Source organism: Dothidotthia symphoricarpi, assembly GCF_010015815.1.
Source record: "Dothidotthia symphoricarpi CBS 119687 unplaced genomic scaffold P153scaffold_24, whole genome shotgun sequence".
Classification (NCBI taxonomy): Eukaryota; Fungi; Ascomycota; class Dothideomycetes; order Pleosporales; family Dothidotthiaceae; genus Dothidotthia; species Dothidotthia symphoricarpi.
In genome coordinates this window covers 170593-192121 of record NW_022985031.1, presented here as the reverse complement: position 1 = coordinate 192121, position 21529 = coordinate 170593, and the positions used below count along the sequence as shown (strand labels likewise).

The window sequence follows — 21529 nt, the reverse complement described above, 5'->3', positions numbered from 1 at the left end:
AGCTTAATAAGGTACTTATAGTAGGTATTAAAAGGCTAAAAAAGTTAATTAGCTATAACTTATACTAATTAGAGCTAATAAATATACCCTAAAATAGTCCTAGCTAAGTTAGGTATAATAATAGTACTATATACTTTAATAGTTACTATTATAAAACTTATTCTATAAATTAATATTAGTACTAAAGAAGTAGATTAAATTATCTATAGTAAAGTTACTATTAACTAAAAGGTCTAGGTAGTATATATAAAGGACCTTAGTATAGTAACTAGTATTCTTATAGTCCTTAAGGCGCTAAGCTTTTATTAAAGTAACTATCTTAATTATATTAGAAGTAAAGTAGGTTAGGTAGTTATTAAAAAAGTTTTACTAAAATAATTAGCTAATATCTAATACTTACTAAGCCTATTAGACTTAAATCTTACTAATTAGTACTAATTAAAGCTAATTAACACTCTTTACTTTTCTACTAAAAATATACCTAAAGCTTAGAAACTTTTAAAAATTAAGAGTAAAAAAAAAGTAGAGTGTAAAAGACTAGAAAAGAGCCTCTATTATATACTTAAGTAAGGCCCTTAAAGCTTAGGCTACCTCCTAGGTAGGTAAATAGTAAAAAAAGTAAAAATAAGTACCTATTTCTTTTACTCTAAACTAAGATTTTAGTTATAATATATTTTAAAAGTATCTTAATTAGGCTAAATTAGCTTAATCTAGTAATCTACCTAAACAGTTACCTTAATATACCTATAACACGCTTAATATTGCTAAATATAGATAATAGAAGATATAGTCTACTAGATTAGAATAATTATATCTAAAAAGAGGAATATTATTAGGTAAGTATAAAGTAATAGGTAGTTTATGTACTATTATACTAGCTTTAGCCTCTTAGCTTATATATATAGATAAAAGTACCTTGTAAAGGAATATAGGTCTCTTAGTAATTTATCTTATTATATATTAAATACTATTATTCTATCTTTACTATACTACGTTACTACTGTAACTAAGTCTTATAATACTTTAAAAAAAATTAAGACAGCTATCTTAGATTACTTATATAAGAAGCTCTATATAGCTACTACTCTAGCCTTAGAAGAGCTTAATATAAGCTTACTATTATACTTTATTATTAAGTACGTTACCTATTATTACTATAATAATAAGTATAATTATAAGATTATTTAACGTATTTAGCTAAAGAAAATAGTACTTAATAATAGTAATAAGAAGCTGTAATATTAGTATACATTATAGCTATTATAGATATAGGCTATATATAACCTCTTATATAAGGTTATATTTATCTCTTATAATAAGACCTTAAAGGCCTTTAGTAGTATTAATTACTTAGGTAGTAAATAGAGATTTTTATACCTTAAGAGCTATAAGATTAATACTAACAAGTATACTCTACTTATTATTAAGCTATACTTTAAGCTTATAATCTACGCTGCTACTTTTATATATATATACTACTTACTATATTACTTATACGTTATTTAGACTTTACCTAATAAAAAGAAGTAAGAATAGATTAAGTAAAGCGTTAATAAAAAGAATTAAACTATAGGCCTCTATATAGGCTACTAGTAATAGTGTATACTTAAACTAAGTACTTAGGAGTACTCTAAACTTTAAGTAATTAATAAAGAGATTAATAATTATAACACAGCTTTTACTACTAAGAGACTTAAATAAGTTTATAAAGTTAGCTTTTATAACTATAAGAAGTTTAAGGTAGTCTTTAAAGCTAAGCTCTACTCCTATAAGTAGTAGAAGGAAATAAATACTATTTAGTATACTAAAAATATCTTTAAGAAGTACTTAATTAAGTACTATAGAATAGTATATAAGGAAAATCTTAAGTATTTTATATTCTTTATTAAAGATAACGTTAAGTTATACTATACTACTTAATAGTACCTTACTACTTTTATTAAAGAAGCTAATATATAATTTACTCCTTACTTTTTTTAGTTACTTAATTTATACCTAATTAAGTACTGTTTTAGTAGGCTTAAAGGTTTCTTAACTTACTATAATATAAATAGCGCGTTAAAGAAGGCTAAGCTTAAGGCTAAGTATTAGGTATAACTATTATAGTAATTTAATCTAGAGCTTTATAATTATATAGAGTAGTAATTTAAGATAAGATTATTTAGAGACTTAGCACGTAAAGTACTTAATTATAAAGGTAATAATAACTTTTTAGAATAACTATAGTTATTACTAGCTTTAAATTTAAGCTTAAAATCTTTATAATTTCTATACAAATAACTATTTATATAAGGATTTAGCAGAATTAATTAATGCTTACTAAAATAGGGCAAGATTTTTAAGCTAAGACGCTACTGTATATACTGTATATCTAATTTGCTCTGGGCCGCACCCTTTGTAGCTTACTTCTCGTTTTCACACTTGACCGAGAGTCAGGATCGTTCCTGCATCATGAAATATGAACCTCGGCTGCGCGCCTCGATTACCCCACACTCTGGATGCGCGTCAATCGTTCCCCGACGGCGCGTCAGTACATCTCGAGAACCATAGAAATAATTCGCAGCGAAAAGTTCAAACTACAACCATGTCGTCACCTATCCTAGAGTTTCATTATGATGTATATCTCCCTTGCTCCATCGCAATGATGTCACTGACTTCAGACTATAGATATCGTGTCCTTTCGCCTATATTGCTTCTACAAGAGTTCAGGCACTTGCGGAACGAACAAATGCAACATTGATTCATCGACCTGTCCTCCTAGGCGCCATCTATCGCGCGACTGCAGCACCCCAAGGCGCTGGAGGCTCGGCATCTGATGTGTATAACCCAGCAAAGAAAGCCGTTGGTAAACAATCCATAGTCCGAACGTTCAAAAGGTACAAGATCAGGGATAACCCGCCACCCCAACACCCGAGGAAAACAGTTAACGCGCTACGACTTCTGTATTGTGTTCCTGATGGCGTAGAAAGAAGGATTTTGACTGCCAGGTTATACAGCGCGTATTGGGTCGAAGGGAGAGATGTTAGTGATAACAATGTTCTTCTACAAATCGTGAAAGAAAGTGGAATCGCAAGCGGCGAGAAACTGGGCGAGTGGTGCTTTTCCGACGCTCACGCAAAAAGCGAGTTGCAACAAGCTACGGCCGACGCTATTGAGAGAGGAGCGTTCGGGGTACCTGGTTTCTGGATTCCAGACGCGTTGTGGAGTGACGTTGGAGGCGACAGCAAAAAAGGCCGGTTCTTTTGGGGACAGGACCGCATGCATTTTGTTGAAGCTACATTGATCTCTCTCTCGAATGGCAAGAATGAGTGGGGAAACGTATCAGGACTGAGAAGCTTGATGCCGCGTTGTGTACCCACCAACACACCCAAGGGCAAAACGAAAGTCCAATTCTGGTTCGATTTCAGCTCGCCGTGGGCGTTTCTCGGCTACACTCAGCTCGCACGCTTGCAACGCACATTTCCCTCCCTCGAGATCGAACTGAAGCCGTTTCTTTTGGGGATCTTGTTCAAAGAAATCGGTGCGCCGAACATGCCAATGTTGGCTATCTCAAAGGCCAAAGCACTTTGGTCAAGACAGGACCATGCGGATTGGACAGCATACTGGAATGCTGTCAATACGCAAGAGGGTGGGAAAGATGCGAAAATTGACTTCTGTTGGGCGAGTCAGTTCCCGATTCGGACGCCGACTGTACTGAGAGTGAGCATTGTGGAGCCAAAGACAATACCACTACTTTGTAAGATACAGTGCAAGAAAGTGGTACGAACTCATAGCTAACGACGAACAGTCTCAGCGTGCTGGGAACAGGACGCTAATGTCTCTGATGAAGCGGTACTCGCCGCTGTTCTCAATAAAGGTGGTTTCAACGGCGCTGAGCTTATCACGAGAGCAAACGCGCCGGCAGCCAAGACTAGACTCAGAGAGTTGACAGCTGAGGCAAAAGAGCTGGGTCTTTGTGGTGTGCCTACGTACCGTGTTCTCCGTGATGGGGAGCTGGTCGGTGGCGTAGTCTGGGGCCAGGATGAGATTGCTGTAGTCGAAGATTTGATTGCAGGTTGGGACATAAGTTCAGATGCATTGGCAGAAGCAGGGAAGGTGAACTACGGAAAGGAGAAAGCAGGTTCAAAGCTATAAGCAAGAAATTGCTATAGTATCCGCTCGGATTTGATGTAAGTTTGATCCGTCTTTCGTAGCGAAGCTGACATTTATGAGAAGCCTTCAAGCCTATTCAAAGCCTTAATCACAATGGATATCTCTATAAGAACTAGTAATCTCATCATCACTCAATCTTCTACTGTGGTGAGACCCTAATAATGGCCAACACTACATTGCATATGGGGAACAGACCGACCCACTTCGTTTTCTATCAGTCTTTGGGTTATGAACGGAGGTATATTATCATCTAATACGTATCCATTGTTGGCCTGACCTCATGACCGGGTCTGAGCTTGCACTTGGAAGGGTTAGATATCACTTTCTCCATTCACCGATACCTCGCCAAGGCAGCACAGTTTGATTCCTCTCGTACGGGTTCAAGTGCCTTGCGTCCGTGTAACGAGACGTTCAAACAGCTCCTCGGAGCATTTAACCAAGCTCCCGAGCTTTTTCTACCGCACAACTCAACCGCACAAGTGTTCGCCCACAGGTTGGCTTGATTATCGCAACAAGTTGCTATTTACTCAACTTTTACAGATGCAATGTCCTCTCAACAAACCCATAGCCGCGACCCGCTTCGAGCTCCAGTGCATCTGAATAACGATGATCGAACTGCGCGTCAAACCCGACATTCATATCACCCTGAAGAGGGATACATGTCCGTCAACAGCAATGAAAGTCGACGCAGGAGTCATGTTGTGAGAGGAAACAGCGGTAACTTGGAATTGGTCAGGAGCAGGAGTGGCGAAACCGAAGTTCGTCGGTCATATGTTTCTAATACGAAGGGCGGATCGTATGGGAATCTTGATCCGGGTCTCCAATGTGTCGAGACGGTCCTTGTTCCTTCGCTATCACGTCGTACATCTAAGAGGGTACCACGATTAGTCCCTATCAACCGTCGATCTGAGGCTGTTCCGTCACGAGAGAACGAATTCTATATGACCCCGGTGCCTCAAGACGTTGAACATGCCCATTCACAGTCCTCCATCATGTTCCCTCGCCCGACCCTGGATGTGAGGCTAGCTTCGGGGTACTCTCGTCGAGACAGTGTCCCATTGCAAAGGAGTGATCCCAACACACCCGGTGATCGTCCAAATCCTGTTCCAAGCCAGGGAAACGCCGTATTTGGAATAAACGACTACTCATATCAGCGTCGACGTGCGAGCTTCGGGTTCAACACATTGGACATGGCATCATTCACCCGACTCGAATACCATGCTCTCTCGGCATTCGTAGAAGTCACATCTCAACATGTGCAAGATGCAATTCCACTACTAAAACGACACGGATGGAATGCGCAAACGGCGATTGCTCACTTCTTTGAGGGTGACCTCGCCGAAGACGTCACCTCTTTCGAGATACGTCGAAGTCCTCCCCTGCCCTATCAAGCAGTTGACGTGATTGCTTCCAACACTCTACTAGTTCAGGAAGATTCGGTGCCCGAAGGATTCTCAAATCCACGTCAGGTTCAAATTGCAACGCCTTTGTCTTACGACTCAGTCGAGAGGAAGAGGCAATGTCTACGTTGCACGTATCTGAACCATTATCATCTCATAGCGTGCGAGATCTGTGAGGCCGATCTACCAGACTTCACGTATCCAAGGCCTCCCAGTCCACTAGCCATCAGAGAGGCCTCGCGCTCTGACATTATATCAACACCCCCTCCCGCGACAATCAATACTCGGGTTGAGTCTCTCCGCGGTTCGCCGGTGCAAAAGAGGCATGTTCTAGACCAAGTCTTCAGTGGCCATAGTGACGAGTTATACGAGAATCCACCTGTTCCGCTAAAAGCGTCTCGACGTCCAAGTACACCCTACCAGACGCCTTCCAAGCTCGAGCCAACTTCCCTGAGCATGATAGAGCCCATTGACCTAGTGAATCCCGCAAACGCGTGGTCATCCACCAAATTCTGGGAATCTGCAAGTGAGTCTGACCCCGAAGGCGATGTTGAGGCTGCAAGCGCATTTGAAGGGTCTGAAACCCAACCTGATGAACCTGACCTCATTGTCTTTACTCCCGAGACGCGTGAGCTCATCCAAATACCTCATGATGAGAGTCCAAAGACTCCATCTATCACTCACGCAGGCGACGAGTTCCAACCCTTTCAAATGCCGAGGAGTCCGCCGAGAGAAGACATCGACTTCAATGCCTGGGCTGACGAAACGTCTGCTTCGCCACTTGATCTGCCATCAGGCTTGGCTTCCGGGATCAGTGAGATGTCTCACAACGGGGTGGCTCGAGAAGGATCTGTTGAAAATGAGGGAACTGAAGCCGGTGAGAAGACCCCGGTGGAAACGGGAACTCCTCGGGTTCCTGGAGCTTGGTCGGACTCTCCGTCTGATCCGACTCCGCTACCTGGTCGATCACCTGCGAGTGCAAGTTCAAGTCCAAGTTTAAGTTCAAGATTCATCCAGACACTTGAAGAACGCAGACATACTCAGCTGCCGCAGAGCCTGAAACTAGACGCGCGCCGAAGATCTGAGGATAGCGAGGATTGCCGACAGCCTCAACGTCGAAATTCGAATATCTTCCAGACTCCTGAGAATAGTTCACGTACTCAGCACATCCAGACTTCGACGCTCGGATCCATAGATACACCAGTCCAGACCACCCCCATGATCCGAGTCCCACCCTCACTCAATACTCCCCATTCGCCCAACAACGGTGAACATACCCATATCCTCCAAAGTGCAACCCCCTACGAGTTCCCAACACTAGACACCACCAGCCCCACCCAGCCGTTCCAAACCCCAACAAATGACGCCCTCTACCCATTTAAGAACGGCCAAACATCCACCCTCCCATCCCGAAGTACATCACTAGAGGATTTCGAAGTATTTGAGTTCAGCCAGCCTTGTGCTTTATCGGCTCGTAGTCTGAGTTCGATTGCCCCCAAAACCGCTCTCGACACAAGCTTGACCTCGAGCCCAGACCTTGATAGAAGCCCATCGCCCTGTCCCCCGCCCCGCCACCGCGCGAGGTCTAGTCTTTCAAGTTTCGCGCCCCCGGCTCAGAATTTTCTGCCAGTGGGCACGAGGCGGAGTAGTGTGTCGGCTGGTTTTACTAATGATGGGGCATGTGTGCGTGGATCGGGGTTGGGGGTTAGGAATGTTGCGCGGCGGCTGTTTGGGGGGGATAGTGGGGAGGATGTGGAGATGGGGTTGGCGGGAGATGCGACGGAAGAGGTGCGCGTGCCGGTTGGGAAGGAGAAGGAGAAGGAGAAGGAGAAGGAGGAGGAGAAGGAGAAGGAGAAGGAGAAGGAGAAGGAGAAGGAGAAAGCGAAGGTGGGGGGCAAGAAGAAGGGCAAGGGGAGGAAGTAAGGACACGAGTTGTTTGGAGAGGTGAATAGATGGATTGACATGTGGGTGAGATGGCGTTAGTGTTGGAGTCAGAAGTACTGTCAAGAATCCTGAGCATGATGCGCATGAGGAATGAGCCCCCATGCTAGCTTTTCTTATCATGAATATCATGCAATACGCATAGACTATGCGTGGATTGGTTAGAAGTATCATCTTGGTCATGAGTGTCGAAGTCTTTCTTTGGGAGTGAGTGCCTAGACGCTGATCTCGCATGTCCATGGAGTTGTTATGTCTCAAGCATCATATATGTGAAAGGAAGGTAGTGTTGAGAAGAAAGGCCGATCATATATCATCTATTGCATCTCATCTATCGCATCTCATCGCGAGCATCACAGAGCTCAAGCGTCCACATTTGCATTATATCATATCACAAACCACGAACAAAATCACAACTGTCTAGCACCCCCCAAGGCAGTTAATCTCACTACGGAAGCCAGGGTTCCTCCACTGCGGCCACACATCAAGCATCTCAGGCGACATCTTAGCCATGACCATGCCCACTGCATCCTGGGACTTACAGCACCTAAAAGCGCCGTCGTTAGTCCAGCCTCTGACCCGCACAAAAATCGAGCCTTCAGGCAGGTTCACCTAGATGGAGTGCGTCAGCTGGGGTATCTCAAAACTGAAACAAGCAGCACACTTACGTTGATCCTGTCGCCGATGTTGCACATGCGGTTGTGGTTTAGCTTGGTCGGCGCGTCGAAGCAGTTGTAGCTGTCCTGGTTGGACAGCGCTTCGGCGATACCAGCGACGGCACCGATGAGTAGTTGGCGGACTTGACGGTTTTTGAACCGCATTATGACGTCCAGGCCGGTGTAGCCTGTTCGTTGTGTCAGTTGTTGTTGTGGAGATGATCTCGATGCTACTTGCCTTGGCCGATTTGGCCGTTGTCGCGCAGGTAGTTTACTTTGATAGCGTAGGCATCATTGTAACCGCAGCGGTCGTGGTACCAGAAAGGCTCAATACAGTGATCGTTGATGAGATTCCAGATCGTGCCATACAGATTCGAGCCCACGAGGTCGCCGACGTTGGTCATTGTCTGACCCAGCCAGACTTCAGCGGTCGCGCGGCCATGGTAGCTGTACTCAGGGCCAGCAAGCTCCTGAATAGTAACATTGGTTTCTGTGGATGTGTGAGCAGTTGTTATGTGGAAGCATGGGTGGAGAGTTCTCACCATTGGCGTTGGAAGCGAGATCGTTGACCGTGGTGTCAGGAACGGCAGCAGCGTTGATGACAGCAATGAGACCAAGAAGGATGGCGAGGAACATGTTGAAGAACGACTTCATGATGACATTGTTGACGGTGGAGATGAGTAAGAAAGGGAGTTGGGTAGTCGAGGTTGAGGAGCTCAAAGTTGAGTGGATGAGTTCCAGCAGCTGACGATGGAAGGAGTCTCATATATAGACGAGGAGAGGTCTCTGTATACGCGATGTGGGGCAACACGCCATTGAGGATAAAGTGCAGGAGTGAAAGTAAGGAAGTAGATAAAGTCAGCACCGTGACCGTTACCACGTCGGTCCCAGGTCTTTCCCCCAAACCTGTCACTCACTAGTATCCAGACGAAGGCATAGCGTACTACCTATATACTGCTATAAGTGCATGTTTGGGCAAGATTGCTACAAGACAAGCCAGAATCGTACTCCAACATGACGTCTGCGTAGACAATTCCCGTATGCGAACCCCCAAGTTCCAATATAGTTCAAGTTATTCCAGCTCCTCGCCCAAGGCACACACATACTCACATCCAAAGCCCAACAGCCCCCAAGCCCTCCCTCCTAGTCCCACGCCCATCCACCGCTACCCCAGCTCACACACATGATCCACACGCCTTCGAACACAGACTTCAAAGTGTTACGATCTCATAACCGTATCAGTCTCGGCGTGGAACAAGAAAAATAGCCGTTTGTTTTTACATAGAAATCACAGCCCGTAGAAACCCGATTCGAGATGACATTTTCACCGTGAAAGCAAGCAAGCGATAGATCAACAGGGAGGAGGTTCAATAATTCCATATCTCTCAGCTTCAAAAATACCATCCCATATACTCCAATCCCTCCCTCAACTCCCCCCCTTCCCCACCATCACCCACAGCACGAACCCACCCACCTACCCATAATTAAAAGGATTCCTACAAAGCGGACAACTACTCGCCCCACTACTCCTGAACCACTTAAAAAGACACCCCCCATGAAACAAATTCCTACAAGTCTGACACCTCTTATCCGGCAGTTTTCTATCACTCCCCACAATCGAGTAACAAATCGCGCACTCGGTCTGCCCCCTCATAGCCCCATCAACATTCCGTTTAAACGTCGTCAACGCATCGATCAAGCTGCCGTTGAAGATGGTAATAGCGCCCAGACTAGTGCGGAGCCAGGACTGCCATTTCTGCTCGTTGACGGCGACGCGGTTCAGGCTTTCGACGTGGGCGTTTTGGAGCGGGAAGGCGGGGGGAAGGCTGATGCGCATGCTCATTGTTTGCTCGTCGACGGTGTAGAGGGCTGTTATTTCGCGGGCGCGGGGGGCGACTTTGACGGCGAAGGGGGAGTCGGTGTCGGTGGCGGATTGGGCGTCGGACCATGTGGTTACGGAGTGGAGGGCGGCGGCGATTACGGGCGGGGAGATCTGTGGGGGTCAGTATGGAGTGCTGTTTCTGGTCTGGGGTTGACGTACGAATTTCTCTGTCCAGGGCTCGAGCGTGACGACTGTGGCTCGGCTCTTGCAGTCGATGAACCACGCCTTTGTCAGGCTTGGCACGTGCCGTAGACACAGGAAGTATAGGTGTGTGAGCAGCCATTGAACGTCTCGCTTCGGTGGCTCGACGTCTGGCTCGTAGGTGGTGATGTCCAGTTTCGAGACGTCGACGGGCTTGTTATGCGCATGGCCCAGAAAGTCGAAAGTGAAGTTCAGTAAGCCGGGGAGATAGTCGCCTTCTTTGATGTGCTCGACATAGTCGTTCTTGACTTTGAAGGACTGCCGAGATGTTAGCGCATTGTAGGCATGTGGGTGAGTTCGTAAGGGTGAGGAGGGAAGGGACGTGGAAAGGGGTTGTGATTGACTAGGACTGCAGAATTCATCGACTTGCGCAATCCATAGTGAAGGAAAAGATTCGCAGAATGACTTACAGCATGTTCCAAATGGTCAAACACTAACAACCAACTTAGCAGATATCCCCTCAGCTGAAGCGGTATACTCCTGTCGAAGTTGACTTCTGCCAACGCAGCGACAGTAGGCGCATCAATGATCAAGGACAACAGTTCTTCCGGCAGCCTCGCAGTCGCCTTCTCCAGCGCTGCATCGATTGAGATCTGCTCCTGCGCAGCCGGGATTTGCTTGTGCAGAATGTCGAACGCGGTCTGCTGCACTGGTTGAGACTCGACGTACAGAAGCGGGAACAACTCTTCCGTGGACTCGAGATGCTTGAGCGAAACCTTGGAAATCTGGCGTGCAAGAACGTCGTTGACCATCTTCAAGGGTTGATGGAATTCGTCGGGGAAGTGTTGCGAGTGCTTGAGTAGGTTGATGAGACCGTTCGCGATGGGCTGCTCAGTTTCTTTCCAGACCTCTAGAAGATCGTCGTTGGGCTCATCGGCTTGCGTGAGGGTCCGAAGCTGGGCATACAGCTTGAGGGAAGCGTGTACGAACGGAATTGGACTGTAGCTGTGTAAGCGCGGGTTTTATCACTGACGAGGTCGGCTGGATGTACCTGTCTATTCCCGCCTCCTGTCCCTCATCGATGCTCTTGTTGCTCTCCCACGCTGCCGCCAGAGCATTGAGGATCTCGCCCCAATGCTCTCCATACAAGTCGCTCATCAGCGGAAGCAGAACCGTCAGGGCGCGGCACACTTCTCCTTTGACACTACCAGTAACGCTCCCGTCTTGCAACCACGGAATGACATGCTTGACAAAGAATATCAGGCGTTGCTTGGCGATACTGTTCGCAATATCTTCTTGCCCGTAGAAAAGGGTGTTGAGAAGCACGAGTTGGCGGAGACCTGGGAATGGTGAGTGGTGAATGGCGAGCAGAGATTTCAGGGGGACTAACCTTCCTCGGGCTTTTGTTCGATATTGAGCCCAGTGAGGTCGGCAACGAGTTCATTGCACATCCTCTCGCAAGATTTGGATGCAGCAAGAGGCTCCTTGAAAGCATTGAGGAAGCCAATCAGTGGGAGTATTTCTGTGCAGTACGTTAGTACGAATCACAGGTCTAATGTATAGCTTTCCACCATCGCTAGACAATGACTAAATGGCGATATCTGAATCCGCCATCTAACGAACAAGATGAGGACATACCTTTGTTCTTGCGCACACTTTTCAAGTTGTCCTGCAACTGTGTGTTCTGCGAATTCTTCCACCCACAGATTTCGATCGCCTGAGCGACAAGGACGCTATGAGCGCGCGCATCATAGTACGCACGAGGCGAAGTATCCGCATCGACCTTTGCCAGCAGCTCAACCGCCCATGTCAATAGCGACGAGTCATCCTGCCCTTCTGACCATTTCGCGGCCGAATGCTTCAATCCCTTCCTGATAAACGTCTGCGCATCAGTCATGAAAGTCATAGCGTCGGCCTCTACGTCGGAACTATACTCCGCCCAAAGACCGTTCGCCCCCGCAAGTCCGAGGTTGTCGTCTGCGAGCTGAACGGTGAGCGCGATGTTGCGGAGGTATGCATCCTGAAGGTCTTTGGGCACGTTCTGGCGGGCAAACGAGCCAAGATGTGTGAGAAGTCTCGTTGCGTATTGGGCAGTGCGGTATGCGGCAGAGTAACCGTCTGAGTCGCGGGATAGATTGCGTATCTCTGAGGGAGACTGCTGTTGTTTGACGAGATACACGCCACTCCCGAGGGGATTGGTGATGGCAAGCGACGGCTTGGGCGCAGCATTGAGGAAGGGCGCTAGAGCGGCGTCCCAGTCGTCGATGCTTGGGAATATGCTGGCTATCTCGTCATAGCTAGTTCCTGGTTTGACGGATTGCTTTGCGAGATCAACGAGAGTCTCAACAGAGACTGATGTCTTGGTCGCCTCTCGCAGCCCTTGCCGGATGAGATCAAACATTGATTGTTTCGTGTCCGATCCAGCTGATAGGATGGTCTGAATGGAAGCATTGACAGCAGACGCTCCCTGTGCAACCTCATCGTTTGGTGACTCGGAGGCGACAAGCAGGCTCTGGAGGAGCTTAGAGCCTTGTGGGGCGGCAAGAAACTCTCGTAGCATGGATGGGTTCGACTTGACGATCTGACGCAGACCTTGTAGCGAGTGCGGCGCATTTTGCGAGATTGACAAAGACTGGGTCATAAAAGATAAGATGTCGTCTGTGGTCTCTGGAGACAGGATCTTCGCCTGTGACTGGAGTATGCGGTTGAAAGAGTCCCATTCAAGCGAACCCTCGACCGCTTCGCGCACGCTCGTCTTGACGTAGTCTTGTAGTTCTGGGTCGGATGTCGCCAGATCAAAAGACGATGGGATTTTTGACGACGTGAGAAGTGCTTCTAGCGCCTTGGTCTTCGTTGGTGAGTCGGCCTCTTTCAACACGGCTTTGAGTGCAGCGCTCCACGCACTCTTAAAGAAGGAGGAGTCTGAGAAAGAATAGAGGATATCCACAAGATACGAGGAAGATGGTGAGAGAATGAGCGTGGGCAGCTCTTCTTGCACGAATCGCTCGATTTCTTGCTCCGACTCGCTAGCTGATACGAGGGATTTGTTGGAATGTAGCATCGCCGCGATAGTACCAGCTGCACCATATGGTTTTCCGTTCCTGTTCTTCACCACGCCCAGTGCCTCGGCCACGACCGAGGAGCATGCCTGTTGGTATGTTGATTGCGAGGATGTATCGGCCTTGATGACTTCCGCTTGTAGATTCGCAAAACGGTTGGCGTGTTGAAGGACCGATGTCTGAGACTTTTCATAGTCTTTGGACTGCTCTGGAGCTGATGTCTTGATATCGTCGACAAGCGCTGTAGTGAAATCTGGCCATTGTTCTCGCAAGATAGCTGCCATGCCTGGCACACCTACCGCCCTTGGAAGCAGTCCTGCTGCGTTCGAAAGTTTGGACCATTGTGATGTTTCGATTGTGGGATGCAAGTGCTGCGCAATTATTGGGAGCACCATCTCTACCAGAAGCTTGTTCTTGTCTTCGTCGGATAGGCGCTCATTGACCAATGCGACGATCTCCAGATATGCCTTCAAAGCAGCCTGGTGGTTGAACTTGGATTCGTCGTTCCGTACAATGCCACCCTGCAGGGCAGCGAGGAGCTCGGCAGCATCGGCAGCATTGCTGGGTAGGACTTCCTTGGGCAGTGCGTTGAACAACTGCACCAAACGGTCCCAGAAGTCGCGTGGACCCAATTGTGAACCCTTCTTGAGGAACTGTCGCAACCGCCTGTCGACCGAGGTCTTGCTCTTGTAGTGTTCTGTCCAGACGGTTGGATGCGCCGACGTCAGCAGCGTCAATGCGTCGAGGTAGTCGTGGATAGAGCCCATCTGGTCCGAGTTGAGGGCTGTGGCGAGATAGGCCTTGCTAATCGACTCGAGGTTCGCGGCGACAGCGTCTGGCTGCTTGGACAGACATGTCTTCAGGAAGCGGTGCAGCGAGCGTCGTATCGACGCGTCATTGTACGCAGCAAAGTCCCACAGCGTCTTGTCCCCGAGCAAGCTCTCATACTCGGCCTGGTGTTTCGCCAACTCCTCTGGCTGGAGGTTGGCCAATAAACTCCCAAGCAGGGCAATGCACGCCGATATGACGCGGCTGTACTTGGCCTCTGCATCGTCGGGGCTGACTGTGCGCTCGTCACTCAGCGTGGTGGTGCTCTCCTTGTCTATGGCCTGCCTGCAGTACTCGAGTATGGGCTGCTGGTACGCCTTCCGTATGCCCTGGACCTTCTCGGGCGTGGTGAAGACTTGGCGGAGGGAGCCCTGTGTCGCCTCCACCACGGAGCGGTCGGTGTCGTAGAGGCCGCCCAGCCACGCAGCGACGCTCTTGGGCATGTGTTTGGCGATGCGCTTGCCGGCCGAGGCAGCCATCTGGCCGTGTACGGTGTGTGCATTCTGGCGCACCGACTTTGCGTTGTCTATGGAGGTGCGGGGATATATCTTGATCTGGAGGACATGGCATTACTACGAGCTCGGTATGTACATGGTGGGTGTGAACGCACCCAGGCCTCCAGCAAGCCCTCCTCGACGGGCGCCTGCAGTGCTGCAAGGTACGCCTGCAGATCCTCCAGCGCCTTTGCCTTTGTGGTGCTGTCCTTCTTGGAGAGGTTGCGGAAATAGACGACGACATTCGAGTCGGAGATGGCTGAGAGGTCTGGCGGCTCTGATACATATGACAGCTGTGACGAGCTGGCCCCGAAAGCTGTGGAGGCACCGAAGCCCCCGAATGCCGTCGAGGCCGCCCGCGCACTGCTGGCCTGCGACTTGGCCGTGCGCTTGCTCATAATCGGGAAAGAATGTGGATGTGTGGCTGGAAGACTCGCAAGGTCTGAATAGAGGTCAGACGGTCCTGGACTGTACGCGAGAGCCTCCACACAGCGTCGACGATTTGCTTCACGCACTTTGTGGGGTCGACGCGAAATGTGCTCGACGATGACGCCGTGCGGCGGAAGGTGGGGCGCCCCATCCCTGTCCATGACTTGACGACTAGCCCGTCCCAGACTAGGCTGCGTCCATCTCTATTCGAAAGCTACCTCACGCTGTGCTCCATCAACTTTCCAGTTCCCATCGCCACGTCAAATCCCGCGCGGGCGGTGGACACGCAAACATGAAGTTCTACATAGAGTGAGTTCCCTTGCGTTTTATAGACAACAAGCGCACCATCGCGTCTCGAAGCTGGACATAGCAACCACATAATGTTGAAGAATAACTATACGCGACTTGTTGTAAACATTCAAAACTATGACTTCTTTTACCTTCCTTTCATAGAGCCTGATACAAGCATTCTTACTTATAAATTACAGCGCCCTCCCCGTGCTCTTCCCCTACCCGCGCGTCTACCCCGAGCAATATGCCTACATGTGCGATCTCAAGCGGACCCTCGACCGCGGCGGGCACTGCGTCCTCGAGATGCCCTCAGGCACAGGAAAGACGGTGTCGCTCCTCTCCTTGATCATAGCCTACCAGCAGCACTTCCCCGAAAAACGGAAGCTGATCTACTGCTCGCGAACAATGTCCGAGATCGAAAAGGCCCTGGCCGAGCTGAAGGCCCTGATGAAGTACCGCACCCAGGAGCTCGGGTATGAGGAGGAGTTCCGCGGCCTGGGGCTGACGAGCAGGAAGAATCTGTGTCTGCATCCGAGTGTGAAGCGCGAGAAGAGTGGCGGTGTGGTCGATGCGCGGTGTCGCAGTCTGACCGCGGGGTTTGTCAAGGAGAAGAAGGAGAGGGGAGAGGATGTGGAGATGTGCGTGTATCACGATAACCTCGACCTGCTGGAGCCGCACAATCTCATCCCCCCGGGCGTTTGGACCTTCGACGGCATGCTCAAGTACGGCGAGCAGCAGAAACAGTGTCCCTACTTCACCGCGCGGCGTATGATGCCCTTCTGCAACGTCATCATCTACTCGTACCACTACCTCCTCGACCCCAAGATCGCGGACCGCGTCTCCAAGGAGCTCAGCAAGGACTGCATTGTCGTGTTCGACGAGGCGCACAACATCGATAACGTCTGCATCGAGTCGCTCAGCATCGACTTGACCGAAGACTCGCTGCGCAAGGCCACAAACGGCGTCAACAAGCTCGACCAGAAAATCACAGACATGAAGTCCTCAGACGCAGACAAACTCCAAAACGAATACGCCAAGCTCGTCGAGGGCCTGCGTGCCGCAGATGAAGCCCGCACCGAAGACGCCTTCATGGCGAACCCCGCGCTGCCAGACGACCTGCTCACCGAAGCCGTCCCAGGCAACATCCGCCGCGCCGAGCACTTCGTCGCCTTCCTCAAGCGCTTCATCGAGTACCTGAAAACACGCATGAAAGTGCTCAACGTGATATCCGAGACGCCCCCCTCGTTCCTCGAGCACTGCAAGGACCTGACCTACATCGAGCGCAAACCACTCCGTTTCTGCGCCGAGCGCCTGACCAGCCTCGTCCGCACGCTCGAACTCACAAACATCGAGGACCTGCAGCCCCTGCAGGAAGTAGCAACCTTCGCCACGCTCGTCGCCACATACGAAACAGGCTTCCAGATTATCACCGAGCCCTTCGAATCCGCAAACGCCACCGTCCCAAACCCCGTCCTGCACTTCACTTGTCTCGACGCAGCCATCGCGATAAAACCAGTCTTCGAGCGCTTCTACTCCGTCATCGTAACCTCCGGCACCCTCTCCCCCTTAGACATGTACCCACGCATGCTAAACTTCAACACCATAGTCCAATCCTCCTTCACCATGACGCTAACACGAAAATCCTTCCTCCCCATGATAATCGACCGCGGCAACGACCAAAACGCCATAACAACGGAATTCTCGCACCGCCACGACATCCAAGTGCAGCGCAACTACGGCTCGCTGCTGATAGAAATGTGCAAACTCACACCCGACGGAATCGTCGTCTTCTTCCCCTCATACCTCTACATGGAAAGCATCATCTCCTCCTGGCAGGGCATGGAGATCCTAGACACGGTCTGGAAATACAAACTCATCCTCGTCGAAACGCCAGATGCGCAGGAAACCGCCCTCGCGCTCGAGACGTTCCGCACAGCGTGTAACAACGGGCGTGGCGCCGTCTTGCTATGTGTCGCCCGCGGCAAAGTCAGCGAGGGCATCGACTTCGACCACCACTACGGGCGCACGGTACTCTGCATAGGCATCCCCTACCAATACACAGAATCCCGCATCCTGAAAGCTCGGCTAGATTTCCTCCTCGACACATACCGTATAGCACCGAACGATTTCCTCGCTTTCGACGCTATGCGCCACGCCGCGCAGTGTCTGGGGCGCGTTATCCGCGGGAAAGACGATTACGGGATCATGGTGCTGGCTGATAAGCGGTTTAATAAGCGCGTTAAGCAGCTGCCGAAGTGGATACAGCAGGGTCTTGAACCCAAGCATGAGAAGCTTAGTATTGATATGGCGGTGGGGGCGGCGAAGGCGTTTTTGCGCGATATGAGTGTGCCGTGGACGCAGGCGCAACGGGAGGGGCATTCGAGTTGGGGGCTCAAGGAACTCGAGGCGCATCAGAGGAAGACGGAGGAGGTGGGGATTGGGGGGATGGATAATAAGGCTATTAGGGCGTTGGAGGGGAGGGCGGAGATTGAGGAGGAGGAGGGGGATGAGTTTGGGGGCGCGGATATGGATGCTGCTATGGCGGATTTGTAGGTGGACTGTGGATGGAGGAGCTGAATAACTCTGGGAGATGTGAATATCATTTTGAATAGCGAATATCAAGAACCCTCACAAGAACGATCCACCACGACTCGATTATGAAGCAAACCCCAACCCCAATTACACGCAGAAGTGAACCCAGTCATCAATCAAAACCTCTACGTCTCCATCTCCATGAACAGCCATTCCTCACTCGTCTCTTCTCCACGTGTAAACTCCTTCAACGTCGTCAATCCAAACCCGATCCAGCCCAGATCTTTTGCTAGGTTGTCCCTCGCCAGCTGGTCCGCCGCGCGGTCAATGCACACGACGAGGCGGTCGCAGGAAAAGTAGGGTAGGGCGCAGAGTTCGAGGAGGGCCATGAGACTGCGTAGAGTATTAGTAAATGCGACAAGGGAGGAACAAGGGTGGAAGACATACCCAGCCTTCAAATCTCCATTGATAACGGCCTCGTCAAAGAAGACAAACATGGCCTTCTCCTGCCGCTCACTCTGTGCGACGAAGCCACGGAACTGGATGCCGCCGACGTAGTCCCACATTTCGATGTAGTCGGAAACGTTGCCGCGGTCCTCGCAGTGCACACCGTAGTCGTCATCGTCGATGGCGCAGTCCATATCGACATCGAGATGCCCGCTGGACGTCTGGTCGTCGCGGGTCCCGGTCTTGCTTTGCATACCCATCACAAGCGAATCCGCGCGCTGCATCCCCTCACCCAGGAAAACAGCCCGCAGCGTGTCGCAGAAGAGTCTCTCACACTCTCCCGTGATGGTGTATGCAGCCCCCCCTCGGCGCGCCTTACCGAGGGGGGGACTTGGTGGGGGTGAAGGTATGCCCTGTGTGCTGGTTAGACCACGCGCAACATCTCACGTCTATCAGGTAAACATACCGAGCCGACCTCAGGCATACCACTCGACCCCGGCCCCCAGCGTAGTGGAGTAATGGAAGCCCTGCAGAGCCGCAGAGCACGACTTCACAGCATAGCAGCTCGCACGCACGCAATCCTGCGAGGCGATGGAGCCGCTGCTGCGATTACTACTACTACTACTGTTGCGTTTCATGGATGAGATGGCCATGTTCTGCCACGGTTGCTATTGCGGTCTTCGAGAAGGAGGTGGCGAATAAGGTGATTGGGGATGCGGTCGCTGTGCGGCGGAAGGGCTGTTGTGTAGCGGGCGAGGTAACGTGGGCGTTGGCTTTGGGGACTGAGGTGAGGAGGTGGAAGTGGAAGTGGAAGCCGAAGTGAGGAGTCGACGCACGCTAAAATATGGCAACGGTCCCAGCAGCTTGGTGATTGGCTCTTGGCTTTGTCAGCGCCTCCACGTTTCGATGACAACACCAGCACGTGCACAGCAGCAAACGTACGTTGAACACGGGATTCAGAGTGAGGGCTCTTTGACTTCTGGCGTAGACATTTCATATTTGGACACGAACAACTTCAGACCCACCCTACGCGAGCTCGCCAAGCACACACATCACGGTCAAAATCTCACAGCTCACCAAAACCACGTTTATCGAACATCATCTCAGTCTATTCACTACATGAAGGAACCCTCCAAACTCCAAAGACTTTTCGGAATAGCATCCTCAGCGAAAACCTCGCCATCTCTAGGCAAATCGCCTCGCTAGATCACAGATAGATTAGGAAATTCTTGACATAGGGGGATGAGAAATCCGTCCTCCCTGCACGCCAGACTATGCAAGTCGGATATCTCATACTTCGCGCTATGCAGTAAACACAAACGATGACAGGAACAGGAAATACACTAAAGAGACGCGCATGCTGGTGGGGGCCGGCACGGGTCTAATGCGCACAAGTGGAGTCAAGATCCCGTTGTACAGGAGGGAAGTGGACCCAGCATGCCTACAGACGAAAACGCTTAACCGACGGAGATGCACTTGATGTCGAAGATCAAGTCAGAGTTGCCTGGGATGTCAGGGGGGGCGCCCTTCTTGCCGTAGGCGAGGTTTGCGGGGATGGTGAGGCGGCGCTCGCTGCCAGCAGTCATGCCAGCGACACCGACGTCCCAGCCCTTGATGACCTGACCGACACCAAGCTTGAAGGAGAATGGCTTGCCCTTCTTGTTGGCTGCGTGGTTTGTCAGTACGGATATAGCCAGCGTGTTGATGAAGAAACTCACAGTCAAAGACCTTGCCGTTCTTCAGCTTGCCGATGTAGCGCATCTCAACACGGTCGCCCTTCTTCGCGGCCCTGCCCTTGCCGTCTTTCTTGTCGTCGATAGTGACGCCGCCGACGTTGCGCGGGCCCTTGGCAGCCTCCTTCTTGGGCGCTTCAGCCTTGGGTGCCTCAACCTTTCCAATTGGTGAGCCAGTGGGACCCAACTCGAGGTTCTTGGCGAACTGTACCTTCTTCTTGTCGGCGCTAGGGGCCTCAGCCTTCTCGACCTTCTTTGCGACCTCATCGGCGCCGACGACAGCCTGGCCGTCGTTCTTCTTCAGCTTCTTGGCCTGCTTCTTGCTGACCTTCTGCTCGCCGTTGGTCTTGCTGATCAGGTCGTCGAGAGTGACCTCCTCCTCAGCGGGGCGCTTCTTGCCCTTCTTGCTGGACTCAACAAGCTTGGGGGCCTCCTCCTCAGACTCGACCTCGGTGATGCGGGGGTCGGACAGGTCATCGAGCTCATCTTCCTCGGACTCGCCAAGCTCAAGCTCGTCCTCGTCGGGAGACAGGTCATACTCGAGCCCATCATCCTCCTCATCATCCTCGTCATCGTGGTCATGGTCATCAGCAAAAGCAATGTAGTTACCAGTGACGTAGATGTCGTGGGTACCGTCAACGGAGAAGTAGACCTCCTCACCCTCTCGGACAGTGATGTCGAGTGTCTGCTGGAAGTTCTGCGCGCACGTTAGAAGGAGGAGTTGAGGGAACTGGAGTGAGACGGCATACCTTCTCGGGGTCAAGCGTGCAGAGAACGAACTCCTCAGCCTCGTCATCCTCGTCGTCGGAATCGTCCTCATCATCATCGTCGCTGACGTCGTCGTCGGTGATCTTGGCCTTGCCCTTGCCGGTAACGGAGCTGTCAACGTCCATGTCCTCATCCTCGAGGTCTTCCTGGAGCTTCTTGGCAATGGCTGCGCGGATGGCCTTCTTCGACTTGGCAGGATCGCTGGGGCCACCGTTCTTCTCATCCGCGCTGTCATCCTCAGACATGTCAGAGTCAGCATCGGGAAGAGCACCGTTGGCGCGGAGCTTGGCAACAATAGCCTCAACGTCCTCCGGATCGTAGTCCTCGTCGTCATCCTCCTCATCGTCAAAGTCCATGGGGACACGGATGATCTTCAGCGTGGCGCGAGGAACCTTGTGCTCCTCGTCAACCTGGGGCGCCGCGCTGGGGTCAATGGCAGCCATTGTGATGCGGAACTACATGTGATCAGCCAAAGTCTATCACTTGTGTTAAGATTCGAGTTGAGATGACGAGGCACAGCAAAATCGACTGCGCAGTCACCTGCAAACAAACTATCTAGAACAGGATACTTACAGCAGCGGACGGGTCGATAGCTGCGGGAATGGGCACACCACCAGCTGGGATGCGACGTCCGTAGACGCCTGCAGGAATTGAGGCGGGCATCTTGAGAGGTGTAGCTTTCTTTTCGATGCAAAAAGCTGGTAAATGGATGATGTGGAGAGTGCGCGCAGAGATTTCAGTGCTCAGGTGTTGCGCAGCGTAAGGACAGCTGGTTGAGC

At 50.4% G+C, this 21529-nt stretch overlaps 8 protein-coding genes across 8 annotated transcripts; 3 read left to right on the top strand and 5 right to left on the bottom strand.

Annotated features, from left to right (window-relative positions):
* Positions 1-2584: 2584 nt before the first annotated feature.
* On the top strand, positions 2585-4134 carry P153DRAFT_302455 (thioredoxin-like protein; the record flags this gene model as incomplete). Its single annotated transcript, XM_033664454.1, has 3 exons — positions 2585-2617; positions 2668-3736; positions 3788-4134. The coding sequence occupies 3 exons, from the start codon at positions 2585-2587 to the stop codon at positions 4132-4134; spliced, it is 1449 nt and encodes a 482-aa protein (XP_033518559.1).
* A 563-nt stretch (positions 4135-4697) lies between these two features.
* Positions 4698-7671, top strand: P153DRAFT_435364 (uncharacterized protein; the record flags this gene model as incomplete). The annotated part of the gene is made up of 1 exon (XM_033673141.1): positions 4698-7671. The coding sequence occupies one exon, from the start codon at positions 4698-4700 to the stop codon at positions 7473-7475; it is 2778 nt and encodes a 925-aa protein (XP_033518558.1). The 3' UTR covers positions 7476-7671.
* A 239-nt stretch (positions 7672-7910) lies between these two features.
* P153DRAFT_390711 (uncharacterized protein) lies at positions 7911-8311 on the bottom strand (the record flags this gene model as incomplete). Its single annotated transcript, XM_033670971.1, has 2 exons — positions 7911-8102; positions 8159-8311. The coding sequence occupies 2 exons, from the start codon at positions 8309-8311 to the stop codon at positions 7911-7913; spliced, it is 345 nt and encodes a 114-aa protein (XP_033518557.1).
* A 65-nt stretch (positions 8312-8376) lies between these two features.
* P153DRAFT_390710 (uncharacterized protein) lies at positions 8377-8800 on the bottom strand (the record flags this gene model as incomplete). Its single annotated transcript, XM_033670970.1, has 2 exons — positions 8377-8636; positions 8689-8800. The coding sequence occupies 2 exons, from the start codon at positions 8798-8800 to the stop codon at positions 8377-8379; spliced, it is 372 nt and encodes a 123-aa protein (XP_033518556.1).
* A 798-nt stretch (positions 8801-9598) lies between these two features.
* On the bottom strand, positions 9599-15036 carry P153DRAFT_371042 (RING zinc finger protein-like protein). The gene is made up of 7 exons (XM_033669168.1): positions 14667-15036; positions 11808-14610; positions 11560-11691; positions 11221-11509; positions 10640-11168; positions 10188-10487; positions 9599-10139 (listed from the first exon to the last, which is right to left on the bottom strand). The coding sequence occupies exons 1-7, from the start codon at positions 14946-14948 to the stop codon at positions 9621-9623; spliced, it is 4854 nt and encodes a 1617-aa protein (XP_033518555.1). The 5' UTR covers positions 14949-15036; the 3' UTR covers positions 9599-9620.
* A 183-nt stretch (positions 15037-15219) lies between these two features.
* Positions 15220-17823, top strand: P153DRAFT_327123 (TFIIH basal transcription factor complex helicase-like protein subunit; the record flags this gene model as incomplete). The annotated part of the gene is made up of 2 exons (XM_033665318.1): positions 15220-15288; positions 15468-17823. The coding sequence occupies exons 1-2, from the start codon at positions 15272-15274 to the stop codon at positions 17821-17823; spliced, it is 2373 nt and encodes a 790-aa protein (XP_033518554.1). The 5' UTR covers positions 15220-15271.
* Positions 17824-17895: 72 nt separating this feature from the next.
* Positions 17896-19029, bottom strand: P153DRAFT_371041 (uncharacterized protein). The gene is made up of 3 exons (XM_033669167.1): positions 18716-19029; positions 18250-18662; positions 17896-18195 (listed from the first exon to the last, which is right to left on the bottom strand). Exons 1-3 carry the CDS (start codon positions 18731-18733, stop codon positions 17988-17990), a joined length of 639 nt encoding a protein of 212 aa, XP_033518553.1. The 5' UTR covers positions 18734-19029; the 3' UTR covers positions 17896-17987.
* Positions 19030-19706: 677 nt separating this feature from the next.
* Positions 19707-21413, bottom strand: P153DRAFT_390706 (uncharacterized protein; the record flags this gene model as incomplete). The annotated part of the gene is made up of 4 exons (XM_033670969.1): positions 19707-19915; positions 19968-20679; positions 20732-21205; positions 21324-21413. 4 exons carry the CDS (start codon positions 21411-21413, stop codon positions 19707-19709), a joined length of 1485 nt encoding a protein of 494 aa, XP_033518552.1.
* Between the last annotated feature and the right edge of the window lie 116 nt (positions 21414-21529).

What these genes read in the sequence shown, in the direction of transcription:
- P153DRAFT_371042 (XM_033669168.1), bottom strand. Translation starts at nt 14,948, where the DNA reads ATGAGCAAGCGCACGGCCAAGTCGCAGGCCAGCAGTGCGCGGGCGGCC. An exon ending in TTGACCATTTGGAACATGCT is followed by an intron (nt 10,488 to 10,639) that starts GTAAGTCATTCT and finishes ACATCTCGGCAG; the next exon opens with TCCTTCAAAGTCAAGAACGA. An exon ending in AGCCCTGGACAGAGAAATTC is followed by an intron (nt 10,140 to 10,187) that starts GTACGTCAACCC and finishes TGACCCCCACAG; the next exon opens with ATCTCCCCGCCCGTAATCGC.
- P153DRAFT_371041 (XM_033669167.1), bottom strand. An exon ending in AATGGAGATTTGAAGGCTGG is followed by an intron (nt 18,196 to 18,249) that starts GTATGTCTTCCA and finishes TACTCTACGCAG; the next exon opens with TCTCATGGCCCTCCTCGAAC.